This window comes from Lepisma saccharinum, chromosome 12 (genome assembly GCF_977018435.1).
Source record: "Lepisma saccharinum chromosome 12, izLepSacc3.1, whole genome shotgun sequence".
Taxonomy (NCBI): Eukaryota; Metazoa; Arthropoda; class Insecta; order Zygentoma; family Lepismatidae; genus Lepisma; species Lepisma saccharinum.
Genome location: NC_139240.1, coordinates 58896898 through 58921347, shown reverse-complemented (window position 1 = coordinate 58921347; position 24450 = coordinate 58896898). Strand labels below are relative to the sequence as shown.

General features: G+C 40.7%; 1 protein-coding gene across 1 annotated transcript in view; it reads right to left on the bottom strand.

The window, feature by feature from the left end:
- Positions 1–22331, bottom strand: part of LOC145996501 (gamma-aminobutyric acid receptor subunit delta-like) — a 169645-nt gene extending 147314 nt beyond the window's left edge. The window contains exons 1-2 of the mRNA XM_083133003.1: positions 22267–22331; positions 17506–17738 (exon numbers count right to left, since the gene is read on the bottom strand). Of these exons, the coding sequence (XP_082989129.1) occupies positions 17506–17738; positions 22267–22308 (275 nt within the window). The 5' untranslated portion in view covers positions 22309–22331. The remainder of the gene's footprint in view (positions 1–17505; positions 17739–22266) is intronic.
- Between the last annotated feature and the right edge of the window lie 2119 nt (positions 22332–24450).

Genomic DNA, 24450 nt, shown 5'->3' with positions numbered 1-24450 from the left:
GCAGAGGATATTTCACAGTGCTTACGTAACGACGCTCAGAAGTATTTTCCGCCACTGTTTAGGCATTTATCCCATTGTGACACCAGTCGCAAAATGGCATGCTAGTAGAACTCCTTTGGCTGCTGTTGGAACCAATTGCGCACGTACTTCTTGACGTCATCGTCCGATTGAAACCATTGTCCCCGCAGTGCTTTTTTGAGCTCACCGAAGATCTGGAAGTCACACGGGGACAGATCTGGACTATAGGACTTCTCACTTGAATTCAGACATTTCTTTTTTGCTTTGGCTGTGTGGTTTAACGTTGTCGTGCAATAGGACGACACAACGAGAAAGATGACCGGGATGTTTTGATTTATTTGCCTTCCTAGGCTTCGTTAACGTTTCACAATACCGCTGGGCATTGACCGTAGCTCCATGCTACAGGAAGTCTACGAGTTGCGGTCCCTTGCGATCGAAGAACGAAATCATGACCTTACCGACACTAGTGTGGAGGGTCTTGAACTTTTTTGGTGATGGAAAAACACGGAATGACTGGACACGGCCGCTGCTCGGTTAGCAGCCTTTGCGCATAACTTGCCAGACACGTAATGCCATCTAGCGGGAAAACATGAGCAAATCAGTTTCGTCACACCTGCACCTCCATTTCGGGCCCGGCGACCCATTTCTAACTACCATAGTTTTGGTGTAATATCCCCTGCCTCGTTTTTTATTAAGAGGGAGCGGAAGTTGATGACCTAAAAAATATAGGTATATGACCTATAGAATGTCCTAAAAAAATGGAAAAAAATGACGTAACAAAATGCAAAAAATGACCATTAAATTTGTTAGTTTCGTGTTAAAAATTTAAATGAAAAGCAAATTAAACAAAATGCAATCTCCTTATCTGATCTGAAATTTGAGTTTGCCCAAGACGGACACCTGGTGGTTTCCCCCGACACAACAAAGACTGTCACCAGTTCAGCATTTCTTTTGCACGTGTAACGACCCTGCGTGGTCGCCACATTTAACGACCCTGCGTGGTCGCAATATTATATTTTGTTAAGAAGGTATGGATGAAGAATGCATGCTAAATGTTTAAATGTGTTAACGGATCCACCTCTACGTTTATTAGTTTCGCTTATTATTATTTGACCCTGCGTGGTCGCTGTATTCTGTAAATGTTAACGGGTCCACCTCTACGTTTATTAACTTCGCTCTTTATTAGACCCTGCGTGGTCGTTGTATTTGGTAAATGTTATCATTTATTGTCATTTACTCTGTTCAATTCGTTGCAAAGTCCTGCGAGGCTCATTATTAATTGTATTGTCTGAATGCACCCAGTTTTAGTTTATATTTGACCCGTGCATCTAGTGATTTTCCCACTAGTGTTTTCTTGAAGTCACTTCTTTGATGTTTCTCAGTACGAAGGTTGCAATATGTAAAAAAATGAGTTAGCAACGCGTACTTTTAGTTACTATTTTCACCACCCATGCGCCACCGCGAGTATAAAGCCAGCGCAGCAAGGCCCGCAGTTCAGTTGGCTTTCAGGTCGGCTCCCGATAAGATCTCTCTTACCAACGGACCTGGAAGAAGGATAACTCCGCTCTTGCGAGAGTCCAAACATCCTAAGGAAGGAAGGAAGGAAGTTGCACTCCGCTCTTGCGAGAGGCCAAGCACCCAAGAGAAGTTGTCCTCCGCCTGCGGGCGAGAGAAGCCGCACTCCGCCTTCCAGCGAGAGAGGTTGAACTCTGCCTTTGGCAAGAGAACCCACTCCACTTTCGAGTGAGAGATACCCCACTCCGCTTATTGGCGAGAGAGAACAACTCCACTTTAGAGTGAGAGGACCCGCTCCGCTTGCTGCGAGAGGTTTCCTTCCCCTATCAACCTGCGGCACCCCGCCAGGGTAGTGTGGCGTTGGGTTTCCAGACAACCTACTCTCTCTTTCAGGGGAACCCGTGACGACTGCGGCGACCAGGCCCTAAATAAAATTAGGTCCCCATACTCCCCATTGGCGCCTCACTGCGAGGAATGAATTGGATGTTCCCTGCTCCCCCCTTATCTCTTCCGAGTCTAAAGGTGGTACAGGTAAATGCACATGAGTGGTAAGGGTAAAGGTAAAGACACGTGTGTAAGTGTGCTAACGAACATCCTTGTGATACGATTATAATAAACTGTTACATCTATATATAAATAAACCTGGTTTAGTCTTTCTTTACACCCAGCAAGCCCTGAGATATTTCTGAGACTTTGTACTACGACTGAATCAGTTAGCACATATGGGTAAACTTTTGCCGACCACCCAACTGCAGTGTTTAGCGTGTTGAACGCAGCCAGTACCAGTACTCCTGCGCCGTGGTTCTGAGCACTGAGTGGGTGGACGTTGCATAAAGTTTTTGGCGCCCAACGTGGGGCCCGATTGTAAAGACTGAAACCAGGAAGCCAGGGGGCCTATTAGCTACAAGGACTAGAAAGGGCTCATAAGTGTCAGTGTTAGTGTTCGTCCAAAGAATTCACGAAGGAGAAGATATAGTGTTGTGTTGTGGAAGAAACCATAGACGGTGTGCCAAAATGGAAAGGGACGCGTCAGGTATGAACTTAAGAAGCAGAGAGAGGAAAACCGTAGATGAAGAGACTGGGTTCGGATGCTGTGAAGATACCGGAGGAGAGATGGAGGATTTCCAGTGTTGGCAATGTCTCCAGAAGTTCCATTGGAAATGTGAGGGGCAAGAAGAGACCTCAGTGTCCACTGCAGAGTCCAGATGCAAGACTTGCTCCTCAGTGCCCTTGATGGCTTTCGGGCAAGAACCAAGTGCTCCTAGTACGACCCCATCAGACCATTGGTTATTAGAATGGCTGATGAAAGATAAAGAAGAGAGAAAGAAAGAGGAAGAAGAGCTTAGACTTATGGAAGAGAAACAGAGAAAGAAAGATATGGCTCAATTAGAGAGAGCTAGAAAGAAAGAGGTAATGGAGCTAAGACAAGTAGTGGAGTCCATGGAGGAGAAAAGGTTTCATGAAAAAGCTGACGAAGAAGCTAAAAAGGCACTAGAAAAAGCAGAAGAAGAAGCTAAAAGAAAAATAGAGACCCAAGAATTTAGGTCGCTAATAGAGTCTCTTGAAAGGAAAAGAGAAATTGAAAAACTAGAAGCAGAGCAAAAGAGAGACAGGGAGTTAGAAATTCTCCGTGCGTTGGTTGAAAGTCAGGAAGAAAAGAGAATGAAAGAAAAAGAAGAGGAGAATGAGAGAAGACAGCAAGAAGCTGAAAGAAGCAGAGCAGAATTACAGACTCTTTTCTCCCAACATAAGACAGACCAGTTAGAAAGTCTTAGGGAGGAATTAGAGAAAATTAGAATCTCTTGTCAGCTGGAAGTAGTGAAAGTAGTGGAAGAACAATTAGAACCTTTAGCTGCCTGGCGTGGTGAAATGGAGCAAGAGCAGGAACAAATAAAGAAAAATTTAGATGTCTGTCTACAATTGGTAACCCGGTCTACGACGGATAACGGAAGTGAAGAACCAGAGAGAGTGAAGCAGATAGAAGCATCTATAGAAACCATAAGTTCAGCAGTAAAGATTCTGAGTGAGCAGGCCGTAGAACAGAAGGCAGCTGCAGAAACGATGTCCAAAGCAACCGGCGAAAAGGTGAACTCTCTTCGCGGAGAAACACAGAAATTGGAAGTATCTCTTCGGCAAGAAATACAAGAGCAGACTGGGTCTATAGTCAGAAGAGTAGGCGAACTGCAAGATAAAATTGAACGGTTGCAGCTACAACCGGGAGTCCCTTCTGATGTTCTCCCAGATTCCATTGAACGGGATAGAAGTCTGAATCCTGAAGCAGCCACTTATGAACCTCCTAGAGTGGTGGAGAATTCTTTCTATCTGGGAACCATTCAATCGGATAAGCGTAAGCGGCCTAGAGAAGCAGATAGTTCCGACGGGACATCTCCTCGGCGAAGAACCGAATTTAAGATGCCTAGAATGGCTGACATCGCACACATCCCCAAGTTCAAGGGTGATATCGAAGCTCAGTCAGCTGAGAAATATCTTCGTGAGCTCAATGTAAGCTTCGAGCTCATGCAAGTGCCTGACAATTACAGACTCGAATTGCTACCTAGAGTATTCACAGGTAAAGCTGAACATTGGCTGGCAGGTAACATAGACAGTTTTGTTAGCTATGCTGATTTCTGCGTAAAGTTTAAAGAAGAGTTTGCCTCCGAGAAGGCTAAGCAGAGACAATTAACAGCAGTAATAAATAGAAGATATTCCCGTCCCGTACATGAAAATATGGAGAGCTTCGCTTGGAGCATTTACGCCGCCTATAGGAATCTAAGTGACAACTTCAGCGAGAGCGAGGTGCTGAATTTAATCATAGGTCAGTTACCCTATAGAACTCGAAATCTCTGCCTTGCGCACTCTCCCAGAACAGTCGACGAATTAACCAGTTTCCTCAAGGACTTTGAAATATACGATGATCCCGACTTCTAAAGAAATAAAGAGGACTTCAAAGGTAAAGAACTTCCCAATAAGAATTTCAAAGTGCGAAGCATTGAGACCAAGAATGACACTAAACCAGAAAACTTTTGGAGAACTCGGAATTTTAATAGAGGGGGAGGTAACAGAGGACTGAGCCGTAACCAGAATGGTCGATGGGAACCTTATCGACCAAATCAAGGGCCAGATCGCATATTTCCCGATTGGAGGAGGAACAATCAGGGACGCGGTAGTCTTAATTCTCCTAGGCGACCCTCACCTAGAGACTCGGGACCAAGTGGAAGACAGCCACCCTCCAGAGAAGTTTTGACCTCTGAGCAGGAGGAAGCCCTAGAAACAACCCGGGACTTCCTGCATAATCAAAGGTCTCAATCCTGCCAAACAAACTAGATCCTTGTCTAGGTGCTTCGTTCCCATTTAGGCAAGGGGCCTCGGAGGAGCGACCTGATACAACTATCCAAGAACTAAAGGTTAACTTCCAACTAACTGAAACAGAAGAAGTAAAATTACAGAGTGAACTGAAATCCGCAAGGGAATCAAGGATTAGATATAAATCACCAGCAGTGGCTGCAAAGTTAATAGATATACCAGTGACTTGTGTAATAGATACTGGGAGCGAATGCTCTATTTTAAGTTATGAAATTTGGGCTAAATTAAAGGAACAAATTCCAGGTATTCAAGTGCAGAAGGTTCCAGAGATAAGATTGGTGGATTTTTCGGGGAGCCATAGGAAGCGCGTCTTTGGCAGCAGACGTGTGGAACTGGAGATTGAAGGTATGGTATTCAGTACTGAAGTTTTTATATTGAGAGGTTTTGGTACCGATCTTCTTTTGGGCATGCCATTCTTGAAGCAGCACGAGGCCGAGATAAATTTCAGAAGAGACTCGGTAAAATTGTATTTTGGAAAAACTCCGGATCAAGATGTAGGGAATCCACTGGATGTTGAGATTGTGCGGTACATCCAAAAGGTCCAAGAAAGAGACGAAGAGTGGATGTATAAACCGGCAGACCTCAAGGAGAAGGTCGAAACTATAGACATTCTGAATGATTCCCAGAAACAGGAGTTGCTGCAAGTGCTGAATCGATATATAGCTGTGTTCTCAGAGAAGCCCGGTACCATGGAAAGTGCAGAATGTGAGATCCTTTTAAAAAGTACCGAACCAGTTCATCGCCCGCCATATCCAGTGCCGCTTTCGAAAAGGGCCGCTTTAGAAAAAGAACTTAGCTTGTGGAAAAGCTGGAACATTATACAACCATCGGTATCACCCTATCTAAATCCATTACTAGTGGTAGACAAGCCCGATGGAAGTGTAAGACCCTGCCTGGATTTTCGACTATTAAATGCTATTATGATTGTTCCTAAAAGTTCGGTGCCACCTATTGATGAGTCATTGCAGAGATTTAAAGAAGCCCAGTATTTTTCAAGTTTAGATCTAGCTTCAGGCTATTTACAGATACCTTTGAAACAAGAATGCCGAAAATACACGGCTTTTTCGTACAAAGGTCGCCAGTACGAATTCTTGAAGATGCCTTACGGCTTATCTAATGCTGTGTCTACCTTTGTGTCGGTTATGCATACAGTTTTTGGACCTGAGACTGAAAGTTATCTGACAGTGTACATAGACGATCTTCTGATTTTTGATGTGGATTTCGACAGCCATATCCAACATATAGAAGAGGTGCTCCATAGATTAGAAGAGGTTGGACTTAAGGTGAAACTTCGCAAATGTAATTTTGCAAAAGGTGAATTGATTTATTTAGGCCATTTAATTTCGGGAGATAAGATTAAAATAGACCCGAAAAAGAACGAAGCCATCCTGAAGTTTCCACAACTTAAAACTAAGAAAGATGTCAGGAAGTTTTTGGGACTCGCAAATTGGAGACGGAAATTCATAAAAGATTTTTCGGTTAAGACAGAACCATTGCTGAAGTTACTCTCTAAAACCGCTAGATGGAATTGGGGTTCAATGCAACAATCCGCCTTCGACCAGCTTAAACAAGAACTGGTAACCGCTCCTGCCCTGGCTCAACCTGATTTAGACCAGGAGTTCTGCATACAGTGTGACGCTTCGACCAAAGGCTTAGGATGTGTCTTATTTCAGGAGCAGAATAGAGAGAAAGCTGTAATCCAGTATGCTAGCAGAAAGCTAAAGAACAATGAAGTACACTACTCCATTCACGAACTGGAATGCCTGGCCATACTTTTCGGAGTAAGCAAGTTTGAGATTTATCTTCGCGGGAGACATTTCAAAATCTACACTGATCACAGAGGGTTAGTTTGGCTCCAAAATTCCAGGAACTGGAACTGTCGACTCACCAGATGGTCCCTGAAACTACAATCTTACTCTTTTGAAATTATTTATATACAAGGAAAAGAAAACACGGTTCCCGATATACTCAGCCGTTATCCAGCCGAAGAGAGCGTGAAAGATGAGGACACCAAATTTTTCCATGTGAACTACGTTTGGCAAGAAAGGGGAGAAGTGGAGGATGTAGAGAATTGGATCCAGGCCCAAGAAGAGGATAATTTCTGCAAGCCGGTCTTAAAGATTCTGAGGCAAGAGGAAGTTAACGACTCCCCAGTTGATTCCAGGATAAAAAGATTGTATCAAGTGTATGGAAACCTCTTATTTAGAAAAACATCTGGAGATGAAGTCTCCTGGAAATTGTGTGTCCCCGAGAATCTGAAAGAGAGGGTGCTAATGGAGAACCACGACGAACTGGGTCACTTCGGCATGGCTAAAACCCTTAAGAGAATTAAGAGTAGATATTTTTTACCTAAATTGAAGATGGATATAGCCAAACATGTTAGGGATTGTCTCACCTGCGCTAAAACGAAAATGGACAAATTAGGTATTTTGAAGGATAAGCTACACATTAACCAGAAAAATCCTCATGAACTTTTATCAGTCGACCTAATTGGAAAGCTACCTATGTCTCATGGGTACCAGTATATTTTGACCATGGTAGATGTAGGAACCAAATTTGTCTCCACTTACCCTCTGAGACGAGGAACGGCCAGGGAAATCCTTAATGTAATGGAGAGAGGATATTTCTCCCATTTTCCAAAGGTGAGAGCAATACTATCTGATAGAGGAACACAGTTTACTTCGGGATTGTGGAAGGAGTATTTAGATAAGAAAGGGATTAAGTATTACTTCACCACTGCTTATCACCCCAGTAGTAATACCATCGAACGAATGAACCAAGAAATAGTGCGGTTACTCAGATTGTTCTGTCATCGTGAGCACCAGTCTTGGTCAAAGTATCTAACCGAAATTTCATGGCTCTTAAACAACTCTGTTTCAGACGTTACAGGATACGCACCTTCAGAGTTATTCTTTAACAGGCCTGTGCCTAATGAAGTTTTGGACCACTTCAACTGGCCCATCGACGAAGCCGATTCCCAAATAGACAACTGGGATCAAAAGTTATTCATGGCAAGAGCTAGAGAACGCTCCAAAAGTGAGAAAAGAAAGTTTAAAGTAAAAGGAAATGCATTCCTGTTGCAAGAAGGTGACTTGGTTCTTGTCAGGAACCATAAGCTGAGTTCCAAAAGGAATAAGACAATCGCCAAACTATTTGAGGTGTTTATTGGCCCCTATGTCGCCACGGATGTTCGAAGCAACACTGCCCTGCTGTTGAACCCGACGACCAAGAACCCAGTCGACAGAGTCAACTTCGACAACCTTCGCCTTTACAGATGTTCTCCGGAGCGAAGAAGAGAAGTAGTAGGGGAAGAAGAGGACCAAGTGACTGAAGTGTAGAAGAGACAGATACTCTTACCAGTTTGATCTTTAATATTTCCAGTAAAATTTTTCCAGAAATTGTAAGTTTTAAATTTCTACCAAAATTTTTGCCCGAGGAAGGGGCGTATGTAACGACCCTGCGTGGTCGCCACATTTAACGACCCTGCGTGGTCGCAATATTATATTTTGTTAAGAAGGTATGGATGAAGAATGCATGCTAAATGTTTAAATGTGTTAACGGATCCACCTCTACGTTTATTAGTTTCGCTTATTATTATTTGACCCTGCGTGGTCGCTGTATTCTGTAAATGTTAACGGGTCCACCTCTACGTTTATTAACTTCGCTCTTTATTAGACCCTGCGTGGTCGTTGTATTTGGTAAATGTTATCATTTATTGTCATTTACTCTGTTCAATTCGTTGCAAAGTCCTGCGAGGCTCATTATTAATTGTATTGTCTGAATGCACCCAGTTTTAGTTTATATTTGACCCGTGCATCTAGTGATTTTCCCACTAGTGTTTTCTTGAAGTCACTTCTTTGATGTTTCTCAGTACGAAGGTTGCAATATGTAAAAAAATGAGTTAGCAACGCGTACTTTTAGTTACTATTTTCACCACCCATGCGCCACCGCGAGTATAAAGCCAGCGCAGCAAGGCCCGCAGTTCAGTTGGCTTTCAGGTCGGCTCCCGATAAGATCTCTCTTACCAACGGACCTGGAAGAAGGATAACTCCGCTCTTGCGAGAGTCCAAACATCCTAAGGAAGGAAGGAAGGAAGTTGCACTCCGCTCTTGCGAGAGTCCAAACATCCTAAGGAAGGAAGGAAGGAAGTTGCACTCCGCTCTTGCGAGAGGCCAAGCACCCAAGAGAAGTTGTCCTCCGCCTGCGGGCGAGAGAAGCCGCACTCCGCCTTCCAGCGAGAGAGGTTGAACTCTGCCTTTGGCAAGAGAACCCACTCCACTTTCGAGTGAGAGATACCCCACTCCGCTTATTGGCGAGAGAGAACAACTCCACTTTAGAGTGAGAGGACCCGCTCCGCTTGCTGCGAGAGGTTTCCTTCCCCTATCAACCTGCGGCACCCCGCCAGGGTAGTGTGGCGTTGGGTTTCCAGACAACCTACTCTCTCTTTCAGGGGAACCCGTGACGACTGCGGCGACCAGGCCCTAAATAAAATTAGGTCCCCATACTCCCCATTGGCGCCTCACTGCGAGGAATGAATTGGATGTTCCCTGCTCCCCCCTTATCTCTTCCGAGTCTAAAGGTGGTACAGGTAAATGCACATGAGTGGTAAGGGTAAAGGTAAAGACACGTGTGTAAGTGTGCTAACGAACATCCTTGTGATACGATTATAATAAACTGTTACATCTATATATAAATAAACCTGGTTTAGTCTTTCTTTACACCCAGCAAGCCCTGAGATATTTCTGAGACTTTGTACTACGACTGAATCAGTTAGCACATATGGGTAAACTTTTGCCGACCACCCAACTGCAGTGTTTAGCGTGTTGAACGCAGCCAGTACCAGTACTCCTGCGCCGTGGTTCTGAGCACTGAGTGGGTGGACGTTGCACACGTAAATTGCAATCGTGTGAGGTGAGATATATATTTCACCTTTGTGAATAGACTCAAGAATATTACCAAAATGAAAGAAGTGACAAAATATGACGAAACAATACAACAAATATTGCGAAAAATTACGAAAATCGGAGAAAATGACCTAAAACCTGAAAATTGGCAAAAAAATGCAAAATAATGCACTTTAAAATTACCTCTTTTGGGTTCTAGAGGAAGTGTAATATTGTGTATATTTAATGGGCATCGTGTCCGAGATGTCAGAAAAAGATGACATTTCATCAACTTCCGCTCCTTATTTATTAACATAAAGGTAGTTATGTTTAATCAACAGTGTTTAGTTTCAAAATTCATTGTACAGAAAATGTGAGAAAAATGTCGCTTAACTATCAGTAGAATAGTTACTTTAATATCAAAAATGTAGTCTGCGCGTGTCACCCGCGACAGTGGAATGTCCCATATCTACGTATTGACATATGAGAGTATGAGCTACTCTCAGATGTTGAATTTCACTATTTTCATTAACGTTGTTATAAATAGAAATGTGTTAGTTTAAACAAATTGCTAATAACAAAACCTCAACACACTGACGAACAGATTGTCTTGGGCTATTGACGAGGTGATTCCTGGAGAAGTTTTCAAGCTCTCGTGAGCTAACGTCACGCTCATCTTCAGGATAGAACTGATCGAACTGTTAGGATGAAAGCTGACTAAATGTCATACGAAGCAAGAACAAATTTGAACCAAGAGGTTTATTTGGCATTGTTGATATGATTTGTGAAGAAATGGTGCATGTGTTTATACTTGTAACAAGTAAATTTGAAAATGACGTGTCACAAAGATCATTTCAGATTATATATATTGATGCACTCACAGGATCTTTGTTGTTACGTGGGATCTTACCGTGAGTGCGGTTGGACCCAGATGATAGAGCAGGAGGTTTCAGGTTTGTTGTCCCCCTACAATCTCCCTTATCAACCCCTAGCCAGTGGCGTGGAAGGAAACAAGGGACCTCTCAGTCAATCAGTCCGGTGTTGACGTCATGGTTCGGTCTCGCGCTGTGAGGCCCACAACCTTCCGATTTTGTGGCGTCCGGGATAAGCGGTAGGCCTAACAGTTATTCCGTATACTGTGGCGTTGCAGGCTGACTGAGTGCCGGCGGCTGTAACTCTTCGCGGCGTAATTGGCCTTTCGCTTCGTGCCCGAAACAACGGCACGTCAGGAAACTTGGCGACAGAGACTGAGGCCGTGTCCCAAAGGTGCAAGACTGTACTTGAAGCGAGCATCCTCCGAGTATGGTCTTGCAGTGCGGTCTTCAAGTCGTGGACTGGAAGTGTTGTCTTTCGAATTGCACTTCGACTGCAGCGCCAAATACGATCAGTAGATAAAACTGAGTACTCGTTGTTTTCCCCACGTTTTAAACACTTGTTTTTCACCATAGAAATCACGTTGCATTTTCAAATGTTCGTACACATACATTTCCACACATTAGAAGCACTTTAACCAACAACTTGCTGACCCAAAACGTATATTAAACCTTTCTTGCTGGCTTTCTACCTCCGCGATTTTAAACAAAGGAACAACGAGTGTGGAAATCACGTGACCGAGTCAGCTTCCATCTGCACTGCGAGCTATGCACTTGCGTACTCCTGTTCTTGGCGCTTTCGAACTGTACTAGGTGACGTCACTTCCGCCAAAACCATGCTTCAAGTACGTACTTCGTACCTTTCGGACAGAGCCTGAGTCGCAGCGAAGGAAGGGCGTGCGGGCTTAGGCTGTCCGGGTGCTGCGACGGGGTTCCCTACGGAACTCGCTGCGACGGAGATGACGAGCGCCGATCTCGCGGTGTCAAACAGGCTGCTAACAGCGTCAGCGCAGAGAACAAAGCTGGCTGCCGTGTGGTGTAAGGCGGAGTGGCGGTTGCAGCGTTCTCAAACGGCGATCCTCTTCTGTAACTTCTATTCTCGGTGCTAGCTTCTGCGTTCATCTCATCCCTTCTCCAAATTTGTTGGCCTATATAGCGGCGATTGTTCTGCTGCGTTTCTCCTGATCAATCGTTCCGGGTTGGCGGCTGTTTACTTGTTTATTTCATCCCTCTGACCCGGCAGTGAATTAGGAATGCTGTATATTTCCTACGTCACTGCTGATCTTGCAAAGGAATATTATTTGTTACGACTGACCGAGTTCTGATGGATGGCTTGAAAACTATGAGTTTTATGATGGCTCATTGTTTCATTCCACAATATACGTATATGATCTAATGCAGACGAGTGTGCAGAGTAATTTATTTGGGGGTGCCTTAGGGCAGAGGCGTCTCCTGAACGCATACGGTGCATGCTGCGCATGCGTCAATTGTGGGAAAATGGACAGCTTGCTCTGCGACGACATTAATGAGCATTTCTACATTCTAATTTCTTCATATAGGAGAAGTATTTATTTTACACGAGAGCGCTCAACTAAGCTTATATTACATTTCTTGGATCTGAAGTGACGCATGCGTCAATTGTGGGAAAATAATTATTACTTTCTTTCATTTCAGATCCAAGAAATGTAATATAAGCTTAGTTGAGCGCTCTCGTGTAAAATAAATACTTCTCCTATATGAAGAAATTAGAATGTAGAAATGCTCATTAATGTCGTCGCAGAGCAAGCTGTCCTTTTTCCCACAATTGACGCATGCGTTCAGGAGACTCCTCTGCCTTAGGGGTAGTTTGATTTGATTTGATTTAGTTTATTTTACTTCGCGTTTTGTGCCTCTTGGCTAATTTGCGAAGATGGGGATGAGTGATGAAATTGATGAATGGACATTCACAAACAACCAAGCCCGACCGGGATTCGAACCCGGGACCCTTGACGTCGCAGCGCGATGTGCTAAACTCTCGGCCACAGGGTCGGCAGGGGTAGTTTCGCTTGCCTATCTGGACAATTATAGTGTATTGCAACTTCATATTCCTTTCTCACAGAAACTATTAGTTATGTGAAGATGAAATTTTATCATTATAGTCTCTGAATGTTCGTTATCAATTTAGCACAAGTCTCCCTATCACTGTGACAAGTTCGGGCCGATTTGTGGCGGAGCTCTGTAACTAACTAACTCTCTAGAATTCTAAAACCCGAAGGTTTATGACTGCAGCAACACAAGCCTTCCATCTGTCCCTACCCTGGGTAAGCCATTTAATTTTTCTAATAATATCAGGCTAGGAATACAGCTCTGTGCGATTCATCTTTACTACGAGATTAGTAAACAACATCACACTGTTTTGGTGAGATGGGGAGAAAGAGCGGGCATCTAAAATGAAACGAAATTCTTTACTTTTTAAAACACGAGTATTAATTTTACTAATGGTAGTTTCTATATTTTTATTTTTGGGGGAACACGCCCTACCATTCCCTTCCCTCTCGTGCGCACGCCTATGATGTCGTTTGATTTATTCAAGAACATAATAGTTTAATTTTACACACACTACAAATAAATATCTCATGAAAACAGTGTGCATTCTCCATAAACATTACATAAAAAAAGTATTTCAGTGCTTGTAACAAGCATCAACTAGAACTGCAAATACGTACATAAAAAAAAATTAATTAGCTTTATTGCCAATTAACTAGACTATGTTTTGTGCGTATCGATCGGTTCAAAGAGGGGGGGAAGTGAAATTAACGGGTTTTCAAGGACCAGTCTTCTGATTCCCGATTCTCCTCTGATCATAAAAATATAATGGAACGACCAGCCTTTGGCGCCGGCTCCCGATCACGTTTTATGATAATTACACCAGACGCTGGTTACTAGGCAACCGTTTCACGAGAGCAGTAATTAAAATTATCGGATTTCGCGGTCTTTTAGGAGCGAAATCTCAACAACACGAGGTAAGGTTGTTTTAAAGGAAAACGTAAGATGTGAGAATATGTAACCAACTGGATGGTCGGCCCAAGGCATGGCGGTCGAAGGTTCCTTGTTCGAATCCCGCGTCTCTCTTCGCGACACACATCCAGTTAGCCTCTTCATCGTCGCGATTAGCCAAAATTAGATGAAACACGATGCTAAATAAGGACAATACATATGCATGAATATGAAATTGTACAGTTGGATGCATAAGTATTGCAAAGCAAATTGTACAGTGGGATGCATAAGTATTGCTAAGCAAATTGTCCATTGGCATTGCTCACTCTCTCTATTTTATGCAATAATTGAAACACAATACCAAACACGTTTCTGACAACTTATGCTTCAACATACATAAAATTACGATCCTTAAAAACTAGGGATGGTCAAATCCAGATAAAATTTCATCCTGATATCACATAATTTTCTATCCGGATATCGGATACTCTGATATCAAGATTATTCGTATATCCAAATTACCCGATTATTTAAGTCCACTTTATGCACAGATAGGTTAATCGCGACTGGACCTACAGTTTAAAGTGAAATCCGAACAAGTATGTGCCTCCGGCTATCGGACCTTGTATGGGGTGATACAAGGTTCTCTTTCTGTATAGAGAGAAAGTTGGCAGAATTTCATACTTTGTATAACATAGTCATATGCTTTATATTTATGTACTACGGACAAATATTTATCCTTTTAGTGTTTCCAACGCAGATTATATGTTACCAAAGTGAGACATGATAAAAATTAAAGATTTCGTACATGTGGGGAGTTGCGGACTCTGAATGCATACGCTTCACCCAAACAATAAATTGTTCAACTCAAATATGTATTGTATTTTAATAACTTCCTTAACCACATAGGGTGTTTCATAAATAAGATCGAAACGATGATGAAAAGTACGCACAGATTGAAGCAAAAAAGTGTCGGTAATCATGGGCCCGCAAATGAACCGTTTGCGAGATAATTGGGAATGTATGAATGTGTTGTACATAAACCACTGATGTGTGGCATATAGTCGCACAGGTCACCTGACTTGAATCAGTTGGATATTTGTACATTTAACGCAAAGATTTGGCCTCACAGATCCCCTGACTTGAATCATTTGGATATTTTTGCATTTATCGCAAATATATGACCTCAAAGATCACCTGACTTGTATCATATGGATATTTGTGCATTTAACACAAAGATATGGCCTCACAGATCACCTCACTTGTATCATATGGATATTCTTGCATTTAACGCAAAGATATGGCCTCACAGATCACCTGACGTGAATCACTTGGATATTTTTGCATTTAACACAAAGATATGGCATCACAAATCACCTGACTTGCCTTAAATCATTTGGATATTTTTTCTGGAATCATCCGAAAAACAAAGTGTTCAGCTTTTTCGTTGAGACAGTTGCAGAATTAATGCGCAGGATTAAGGTTGCTTGTCAGCAATTAAGAAATCAACTGGGTGTTTGAAAGAATTCGGAAAGAGTACACGTTGCGTACTGATGCAATTCGAACACTTTATGTAGCACAGTGTAACATGTAATATCTTGATTTGTACAAACCTGTGCACTTGAAATCGTACGTTCGATAGACACCGTTTTAGCGAAATGTGCACTATTTTTATTCGTGTTTTCCCAGCAAACACGTCAGTGGCGAACGCCTTGTTTTTGGTATTTTGTTCTCCATTGATACTAGTAGTATTATAACACCCTTAAGCCTTGTTTCCATGATATGAAACACACAATATGCTGACTAAGGCAGAAATTTATTTTATTATAAAACATAAACGAAACGTAATGTTTCAACCTTCTAGCAAGGTCTTCTTCAGACTCTGCACCATGTACAAATGTAACAAGGTACAAAACAGGACGATATATATATACAAAAATTACCCCACTCCAGACTATTAGAAAGTTGTTTTCCTGGAACATTCTAGCAGGTGGCCTTCCCTTGTCAACTGTACTTTCACCTAAAAGGCTAAACATATTTACTTCCATCTGGAATGTGGTTGGACTCTTTATCTCACGCTCTATTTCCTTCATTCTTCTTTCTTCTTCTCTCCTCTTTCTCTCTTGTCCTTTCCACTCTCTCTAACACCTTCTTCCATTCTTTGTTTATCTTAATTCCAGTTCATTGTGTCTTCTTCACCTTTCTTCTCTATTTCCTTTGCCTCCTTCCATTTTGTCACTAGTATTATCTTCTCCCTTCCTATCTGCTTAGCCTCATCCCACTCTATGTCATGTCCTATTTCTCTCATGTGTTTAAATATCGCATGTCTCTCTCTCTTAAGTCGTACATCATCTCTATGTTGTTTCAACCTGTCTTTCAGCCTCTTTTACGTTTCTCCTATGTACACACTCTCACATTCATTACATTTCACTTCGTAGATAATCCCTTCCTCTTCCTCTTCTCTGTTTTCCTTTTTCCTGTTTGCATTCTTCGCTATTCTTAAGATGCTTCTCCCTCCCTTCCTGTACGTTTTAATGCCCGCTTTCCTAAGCACTTTGCATATCTTTTATGTGGTCTTCCCCATACTCCTTATGCCAAACCACCTCTCTTTTCCCTTCTTTCTCTTCCTCTTCTCCACTGCCACTTTTCTTCCTTCTTCTGTTGATGTCCAGTCTATCCTCCTTCTCGTAGCCATTCATTTCCAGCTGTTTCCAGCGTGAGATAAAGAATCCAACCACATTCCAGATGAAAGAAAATGTTTAGCTAAATCGCCTGTCAGGTGAAAGTACAGATGACAAGGGAAACCCACCTGCTAGAATGTTCCAGAACAACTTTCTAATAGTCTGGAGGGAAGTAATGTTTGTGTATATATATCGTCCTGTTTTGTACCTTGTTACATTTGTACTTGGTGCAGAGTCTGAAGAAGACCTTGCTAGAAGGTTGAAACGTTACGTTTAGTTTATGTTTTATAATAAAATAAATTTCTGCCTTGGTCAGCATATTGAGTTTTTCTTAGTGGTATTACTGCAGGCACGATGAGCTGTTCGTTGGCGGACCCATGCTTACATACACTTTTGGGCCAAAACTTATGAATCACCCTGTATAATACGAGGGTTGGGAAGTAGGTCATGACAACCCAGTAATAATTCGACAACCGAAGGATGTATTAAAAAATTGTTATATACAACTGAAAGAGTATTATGGATATTTTGTTGGTAGGAACCATGCAAAGAAAACCCAAGCAACCCTGTGACATACACATGTATTAATGTACGTACAAGTTACAAAAACCTGTCTGACCCTGTGACATACACATGTGCACATGTTACAAAAACTTGTCTGATTATGACAAACCTTCGAAATAATCTCCCGCATTGTCTACAGTACGCTGCGCAGCGGGTCCCGTACGCAAGCTGAATTATGTGGCCTTGCATTATCGTGGAGTATGATTGCATTATGTAGTAGATCTGGATGCTTCTCCCTAACGGCACGTCGTAGATGTCGCTGCAGGAACTCTTCCACATCGATGGCACCGTGCTGTGGACAATGCGGGAGATTATTTCGAAGGTTTGTCATAATCAGACAAGTTTTTGTAACATGTGCACATGTGTATGTCACAGGGTCAGACAGGTTTTTGTAACTTGTACATTAATACATGTGTATGTCACAGGGTTGCTTGGGATTTCTTTCCATTGTTCCTACCAACAAAATAACCATAACGGATACTCTTTCAGTTGTATATAACAAATTGTAATACATCCTTCGATTGTCGAATTATTACTGGGTTGCCATGACTTACTCTCCAACCCTCGTAGTAGCAGCCTGACATCTAAGTGCATATCAACTTTCACATGGCTGGTAAACGAAATGGTACTCACGCGACAACATATCTTATTGTCCTGTTGCCGAAGATTTTGAAGTCTTTGAGCTCGTGGAAAATCTCCCTGTTCTTTATCTGCCTCAGCTGAACGATGAAGAGATCGGGCACCCAGAACTGGCTGATCTCGTCCTTGTTCACCCTCAGCGGGAGGGAGGAGCTGTTCACGCTGTCCGGCAGAACGAGGCGAGTCTCCGTCCAGTACAGGTGGAGGAACACGTCCATCGTGATTTCCTGGAAATCAAAAGGGGAAATGTTGGTTGAGTTGTATCAGGAGCATTCCATTGTGGCAAAGGTAAATTGATGTTGTTAGATATCAGAATCACTTATGGTGAAAGTGCATTAATCTCGTAAATGGTGTTTATTAGGCTCTAAGACAGGAAAAGAAAGGAAACAAATTATATACACTAATGGGGTGAAGCTCGTGCGAAAGAAAACTGTAAACACACTTAAATTCTCTTGATTTAAAATTCAATAATTTCTATAGGCAAAAATAGCAATATTTTGTGTAGAATAATATACAAAATACTAATCATGTAAAGCCCTAAAGAGTGTTATCATCATTAAACTATAAACAAACATGGAAGCCGATATTTTGCAACCTATCATTGCCAACATTGAGATACAAACACTACAAAAAATATTTTAAGTTACAATTATATAGAACATCCACAATGTTGTACTTTCACTGAAAGAAAAGTTACTGAAATTATTGTTATTGTTACTGCTATTACCGGTAACTTTAAAGTGGTGACAATCTATTCTTAGATTTCACCGTCTACATCTGACAGCATCACCCATCTCAATAATCCACCGATGGTTGTATGAATCGGAAATAAGGGATTGCCGGATAACAGTATTGTCATCTTCACCTCAGCCAAGGCGCTATATAAAAGAAGCTGGGGAGGTAAGAGGGGATGGGACGAGTAGCCGATATATTAATATCACGTCATGTGCAAAATGTACACTCATGGCAAAAGTTGGTCTTTGTGGGCCGGAGCAAGTGGTGGCATCATAGTGGGGCGGGGGGCGGATGACACAGTTCACAGCCAAACGAGTGCACGAAAGAGCCAGATCTGGTCCCAAAAGAGCTAAGTTGGCAACAGTGTTCCCAGCTGCCTCAGAGTGAAGGATCTAGGAAAAAAATGTCCCTCTCCCGCTTAAAAGACACAACAAGCCAAAGTGATTGATGTTTATGAAAGCAAGTTTTCTATTTTCCTATTTTCTAGGTTCCTTTCCAGTTTCTATTTGAATAGTGGACTCAATTCTAACAACGCCAAGTGTTTTCAAGTCAATTAAATTTTATTCTTTGTAAAATAATAATAATAATAAAAAGTTAAATATAAATTTCTATGACTGCAGGGAAAAATCTATATTGCGCCCCCACCCCACCCGAGAAAAATCCTGCTGGCACCTTGATAATGTATAGAGAACGAGAAACGGAGAAAATAATAGGCGAAAGTAAAAGAGGGGAGAGGGGGAAGCAAGAAATAGGAAAATAGAGAGAGAGAGGAGGATATAATGAAAGGATGGATAGGGAAAATTGATTCAATAAAGTGCGAGAAAAGGGAGATAGGTAGGTAGAAGAGATGACCTATGAAGAAAGAAGAAGGATATGAAGCGTGAGTTTCAAATCCATACACAAAGCACACAGCTGGAGAAAGCACTTTTCAAACAGCGTAGAAGGAATCAATATTTCATCCTGTTCCTACGAATGCAAAAGAGCATGACGTCAGGATATGACGTTAGTTTTTGAACAGAGAAAATCCTGGGTCGCTCCGTAAACCACTTGGCTCTTGTGTGTATGTAGACAGAGAAGGTGAAATATTGATCACGTCCTCCTCCATTTGAAAGCAATACAAACCACCAACTGCTTCTCTAGAGACTACGCCTATTACGTTCCTAGTCGAGGTCTGACGTAATCATAAACCGAATGGGTCCAATGTACAGTCATGGGGAAAAAAAGTACTTCCCCCTATAGAGCGTCTCAACCTTAAAAGTCAGTATGGGTTAAATGGAACGCGGCGTTGCCAGATCAACAAACGGAGTCGCTGTTAATCGCTAATTATTGTGACAAATTTGCTTCCTTAATATCGTATAGGAAATCTTCAATATCTATGTATTTGATGCACTTTGAGAAAAAAAATACTATAGTTACCTCAAGATTTGCATGTAAATGTTTATATTTCGACTTAACTATTTACCATTTGCATTATGTGCAGTGATGTGCCGTAGACTATAACTTTACGTCTACATGCGTTGTCTACACGTAATCTACGCGTAGATTACATTGGGTTGTAGTTTACATAGACTATGTAGACAATCTAAAGTGCATTAAAATTAATTATCAAGGCTTTCATGAAAGGAAAGTGACATTTTCAACTATACTGGTTTGTAACGAAATGAAAAGAATCCTATTTACAACAAAATTTCTCTTCTCTTCTATCATCAACTATGGAAGAAGATAAATAGTATGCAAAGAACAACAACAGATGGCAGTCGTGAGGCAAGAGTGGTCTTTTTCTCATAAAACACTAGAATATTTCCTATATTAGGTTTCTTCCTAGGTGAGAAATTGTTCGAATTTGGAAGAAAGAGTATGAAAAGTTCTCTTCACACATCAGCAACTGATACGCAATATAATTTTATTTTAATTCCACGGCGCCCTTTTTTAAATTATCACCTTCCACCATGTTGTTTACATAGATTACCTAATCTACGTGTATAAAATAGTCTACGTGTAGAATGTAGACTATCGTTGTTTACGCGTAGACGCATATCACTGATTATGTGTAATACACGACGCAACTATTGTTACTTCTTTCGTTTAATGTTGTATCCTTTACATAAACAGAATTAAATAAATGCAAAAACAAGCATTAAGATACATTTTTTACGGAAAATAAAGCACACTGAACTTCCTACAAACTGAGGCACCTGCCTGCAACTGAATTGTAACCTTGGTGCCGCGCGATGAATTTGATACACGAGACAGCCCGCATAAGCAAACTACGATTGCGGAATAAATAACGGTGCTGTGGAGTAACAATGCATTCTAAAAATAACTTCAAACAATGGTCAACACTTTTCTCGCTTGGTCTGCATGTGTATCGCGACAAACCGAAAAGTTTCTCGCTAACCAACTTTTTCGTGTTACGGTCTGATGATTTATACAAAATATCCAATGTGTATATATATAACTCTCCTCGTAAGCAAATTAATTCACTCAGGCAAAGAATATCATATCTACAAACATCATAGATCCCGTAGAAAAAAAACTGGCGAAGTTGTTGAAGCTGTTTGATATTTATGGCTTTTGAAGTATTTACTAGAAAAAAATTAAGCGTTTTGCAAAATTGCATAATTATGGAAATTTCAGATCACATTAATTTATGACAGGTTATATAATGCCGTCAGTAAATAGAGCATAAAAAACTCTACAGGATAATGATTTCACTGTTTTAATTTTTTTACTTTTACATTTTGTAAATTTTTGTAACATCTCGCAACGCAGCGGTGGTAGAGAAGGACAGAGCTATTGGCAAAACTCATGTATTAGAGAGAGAGTGAAGTAATCCATTTACTTACATACTGACTTTTAAGGTTGAGAGACACTATAAAGCCTTAATATATGTAGTCTTATGGGGGAAGCATTTCTTTACACGACTGTACGCAGAATGACGCAGAATATCACTCGACTCGATTTTTCCACTTGCATAGTGTTATATAACAGAGTTTCTGTTCATAATATATCCGAGACATGTCTTTGGGAAGCTTCAGCCTTGCATAAATATTATCAAGAATACATTTATAAAATCCGTTGATACAGGATTAGTTTAGAAAGATTTAAATGTCTTAAGAGTGCGTACTAGAGATCTAAGTAGTTAACGTTGCTTGTTTTTATTCTACAAGTCTATAACTGCGCCATCTATTATCGGATTAAAAATTAAGGATACTCGAGATTAGACTCCAATTAAAAATTAATATTAAAAAGAGTTATATCAAAATTTAGCTTATTCAATTATGCGTTAAGCTATGGTAACCAATTTTGATTTCTATCGTCGTGAGAAGAAAAAAGGTACCGGTTTATTGGTGTTTTTCAAACGACAGCTCCCTTTGAAATTCTATAAATAAAAAAAAAACTTGCGGTCAGATCGTGATGAAATTTAAATACAAATTTAAATAGAAAGGATTTAAATATAATCCTTAATTTTCAGATTTGATTGATTGATTTGCTTTATTTTACTTCGCCTTTTGTGCTACTTTTGGCTAATGTGCAAAGATAGGGATGAATGATGATATGATGAAAATGATGAGTGGACGCTCACAAACATCCATGCCCAGGCCGGGATTCGAACCCGGGACCCCCAATTTTCAGACTTTTCAGCCAATAACTGTGTCACTTTTTTAAAACACCCTGTACAAGAAAAACATGCACTCCTAAGTATTTGAATGCACCATAAACACCAAAGTGTGTTAACGTGTACTAGCAAACACCAGACAGTCCACACCCCCGTACTGTAGCAGATATAACTGGTTCAATACAGTTCACAATTTTCTAATAACCTGTCCTGCCTCCTGGTGAGACTACTCATAAGCAACGTGACCCAAATTACCGGCACGGGGAACTAATAAATTATAAAATTATTTACGACTTAGTTGACGACATGCTTTTAGGCTGAACACCCTGTACTTATGATTTTTATAGCCCGTATTTCTGATCCAGTTACATCTCATTGTTAATATGGTGAAGTCTACTTACCGCACTATCCTCATTCACGTGAGTTATTTTCGTAATGTGCATGGACACCTCTACGACCGTTGACGACTCTGAAATATTACATAAATATTACAGTGTTACAAACATTTCACACAAAAATGCACATCGTGAAAGATAGCAATAATTTAAATAAGTGCAAAGATACACAAGTAGAAATTAAACATAAAAAAGACTTTAATTTATTTAGTGAACAGTGTGAAAACTTGCCAAGAGTTTCTCAGTTAGCTTTGCAGATGGTAAGTGCTGCCATCTCTTAATGGTAGTTGAAGTAATCAAACTACGGTAACACTTTACTATACCAGAGACGGATTTCTTCAAATTTACAGGAGAAAGTACTTACGCAAATCATTTTCTGCAGCGTTGTTGATGTTCGGGAATGTAGTTTTGATCCATTTTAATGCGAATTCATGTGGCTTTGTACGAAAATCTATTTCCGACGCGCTATTGCTGCTGCCGCCATTTGCTTCCTGCACGAGAGCACAATACGCTCTCGTATTGTCCGTATATGCTAAATTGAACAAAAGGAGTGCTAATGGAACCTAACCTAACAGGCCTAACCTAACCTAGTAGGCATACCTCGTCCCCGTGATGGTTCGTGGGGCTATCGTGAATTTTTGGGCTAATGTCAATGGTTTTTGGGGCTACCCGTGGATGGTTTGTGGGAAATAAGAAACAAGAGTAAGTACTCGTTAATGTAAGAAATAGACATTATTTTCGTTAGAAATTCATTATTTCATCTAAATAAATGTTCCGCAATGCAGAATAGTACGTTAGCAATTTAAAAAATTGCGAAATAAATCATTGATAGGTGTCTCCGGTATAGTAAAGTAGTACCAACTTAAGTAAGTGCAAAGATACACAAGTAGAAATTAAACATTAAAAAAAAAAATATTTAGTGAACAGAGGGAAAACTTGCCAAGAGTTTCTCAGTTATCATTGCAGATGGTATGTGCTGCCATCTGGTAACGGTAATTGAAGTAATCAAACTACTAATTATTTTCTATGAAAGTGGCAATCTTTTATCATATCTAATAACATAATTATGTTTGTTTGCTCTTCACTGACTTTTGACGCTATAGTGAATTTATATTTATGTCTGATGATTCCAATTAAACTGATTTTTCCTGACTTTTGGAGTGTTTTGACATACTTAAAAAATATCCAAATTACTGAAATCATAACTAGTAAAAATTACTACCTACAGAAAATAGTGTTCAAATATATCAAACAAACAGAGTTAATTTAAAAATGTTAGTTTAATTATAATAGAACAAAACCATGATATATATGAATCCATGGATGTACGATATACATCACAATTTTGTTTCATAACTGCTCTCGCAATAGTTAAAGTAACGCCTCACGATGGAAATCCCAATGCTCTATACGTCGTACGCTTTTAGAAGGAACATGAGTTCAGCCAATACGCAGCCAGTACTATTGCGCTGTTGCCAAATTAACTGCTAGCGGAAGGAAAACACAGAAAATTTGCTGTGTCCAATATTTAGCTTTGCATGCACATTATATTTGAGTACATTGAAATAATATAGTGAATATTTCTACAGAGGATCATAATATCATATCTCTGCAGCATATAATAGATACTTATACCTGAAAGAAGTTTCAAGGTAGTTATTGTAGAGGAACTGCAAGGTCATCATCAACGTTCTCGATTCTGTTTTTTAGCATGTTTCCCAGGAGATTTGAATAGGGGCTCGCCGATTATTTTACCCTGTTTTATAATACGCGACACTGTATGCACCTACACCACACGCTTTAGCCGTAAGTTCTCGACTGAGAAAACACTGTTTCAGTAAGTACTTCTTCCGACGCCCTTTAAAAATAAGATTTCTGTATTTTTCCCCTTGGTGCCTGCACTACACAAACAACCAAGCTCGAGCGGGATTCGAACCTGGGACCCTTGGCGGCAGCGCGATTTGCTAACCACTTTTTTTTATTATTATTTTTTTTTATCAGCATATATACGAAATAGGTCTGTTTACTTACATAATTTCTGTTAAAAGTATTGTATAGAATTATTAACATAATAAGTAATATTATTTAGATTGTGTGCTTGTGTGTATCAGAGTAATTTCTTTGACACAACAAGAAATTACTACACACACACATTCATGTCATTGTTTTCTCAATTTTAAAAAAAGCTCA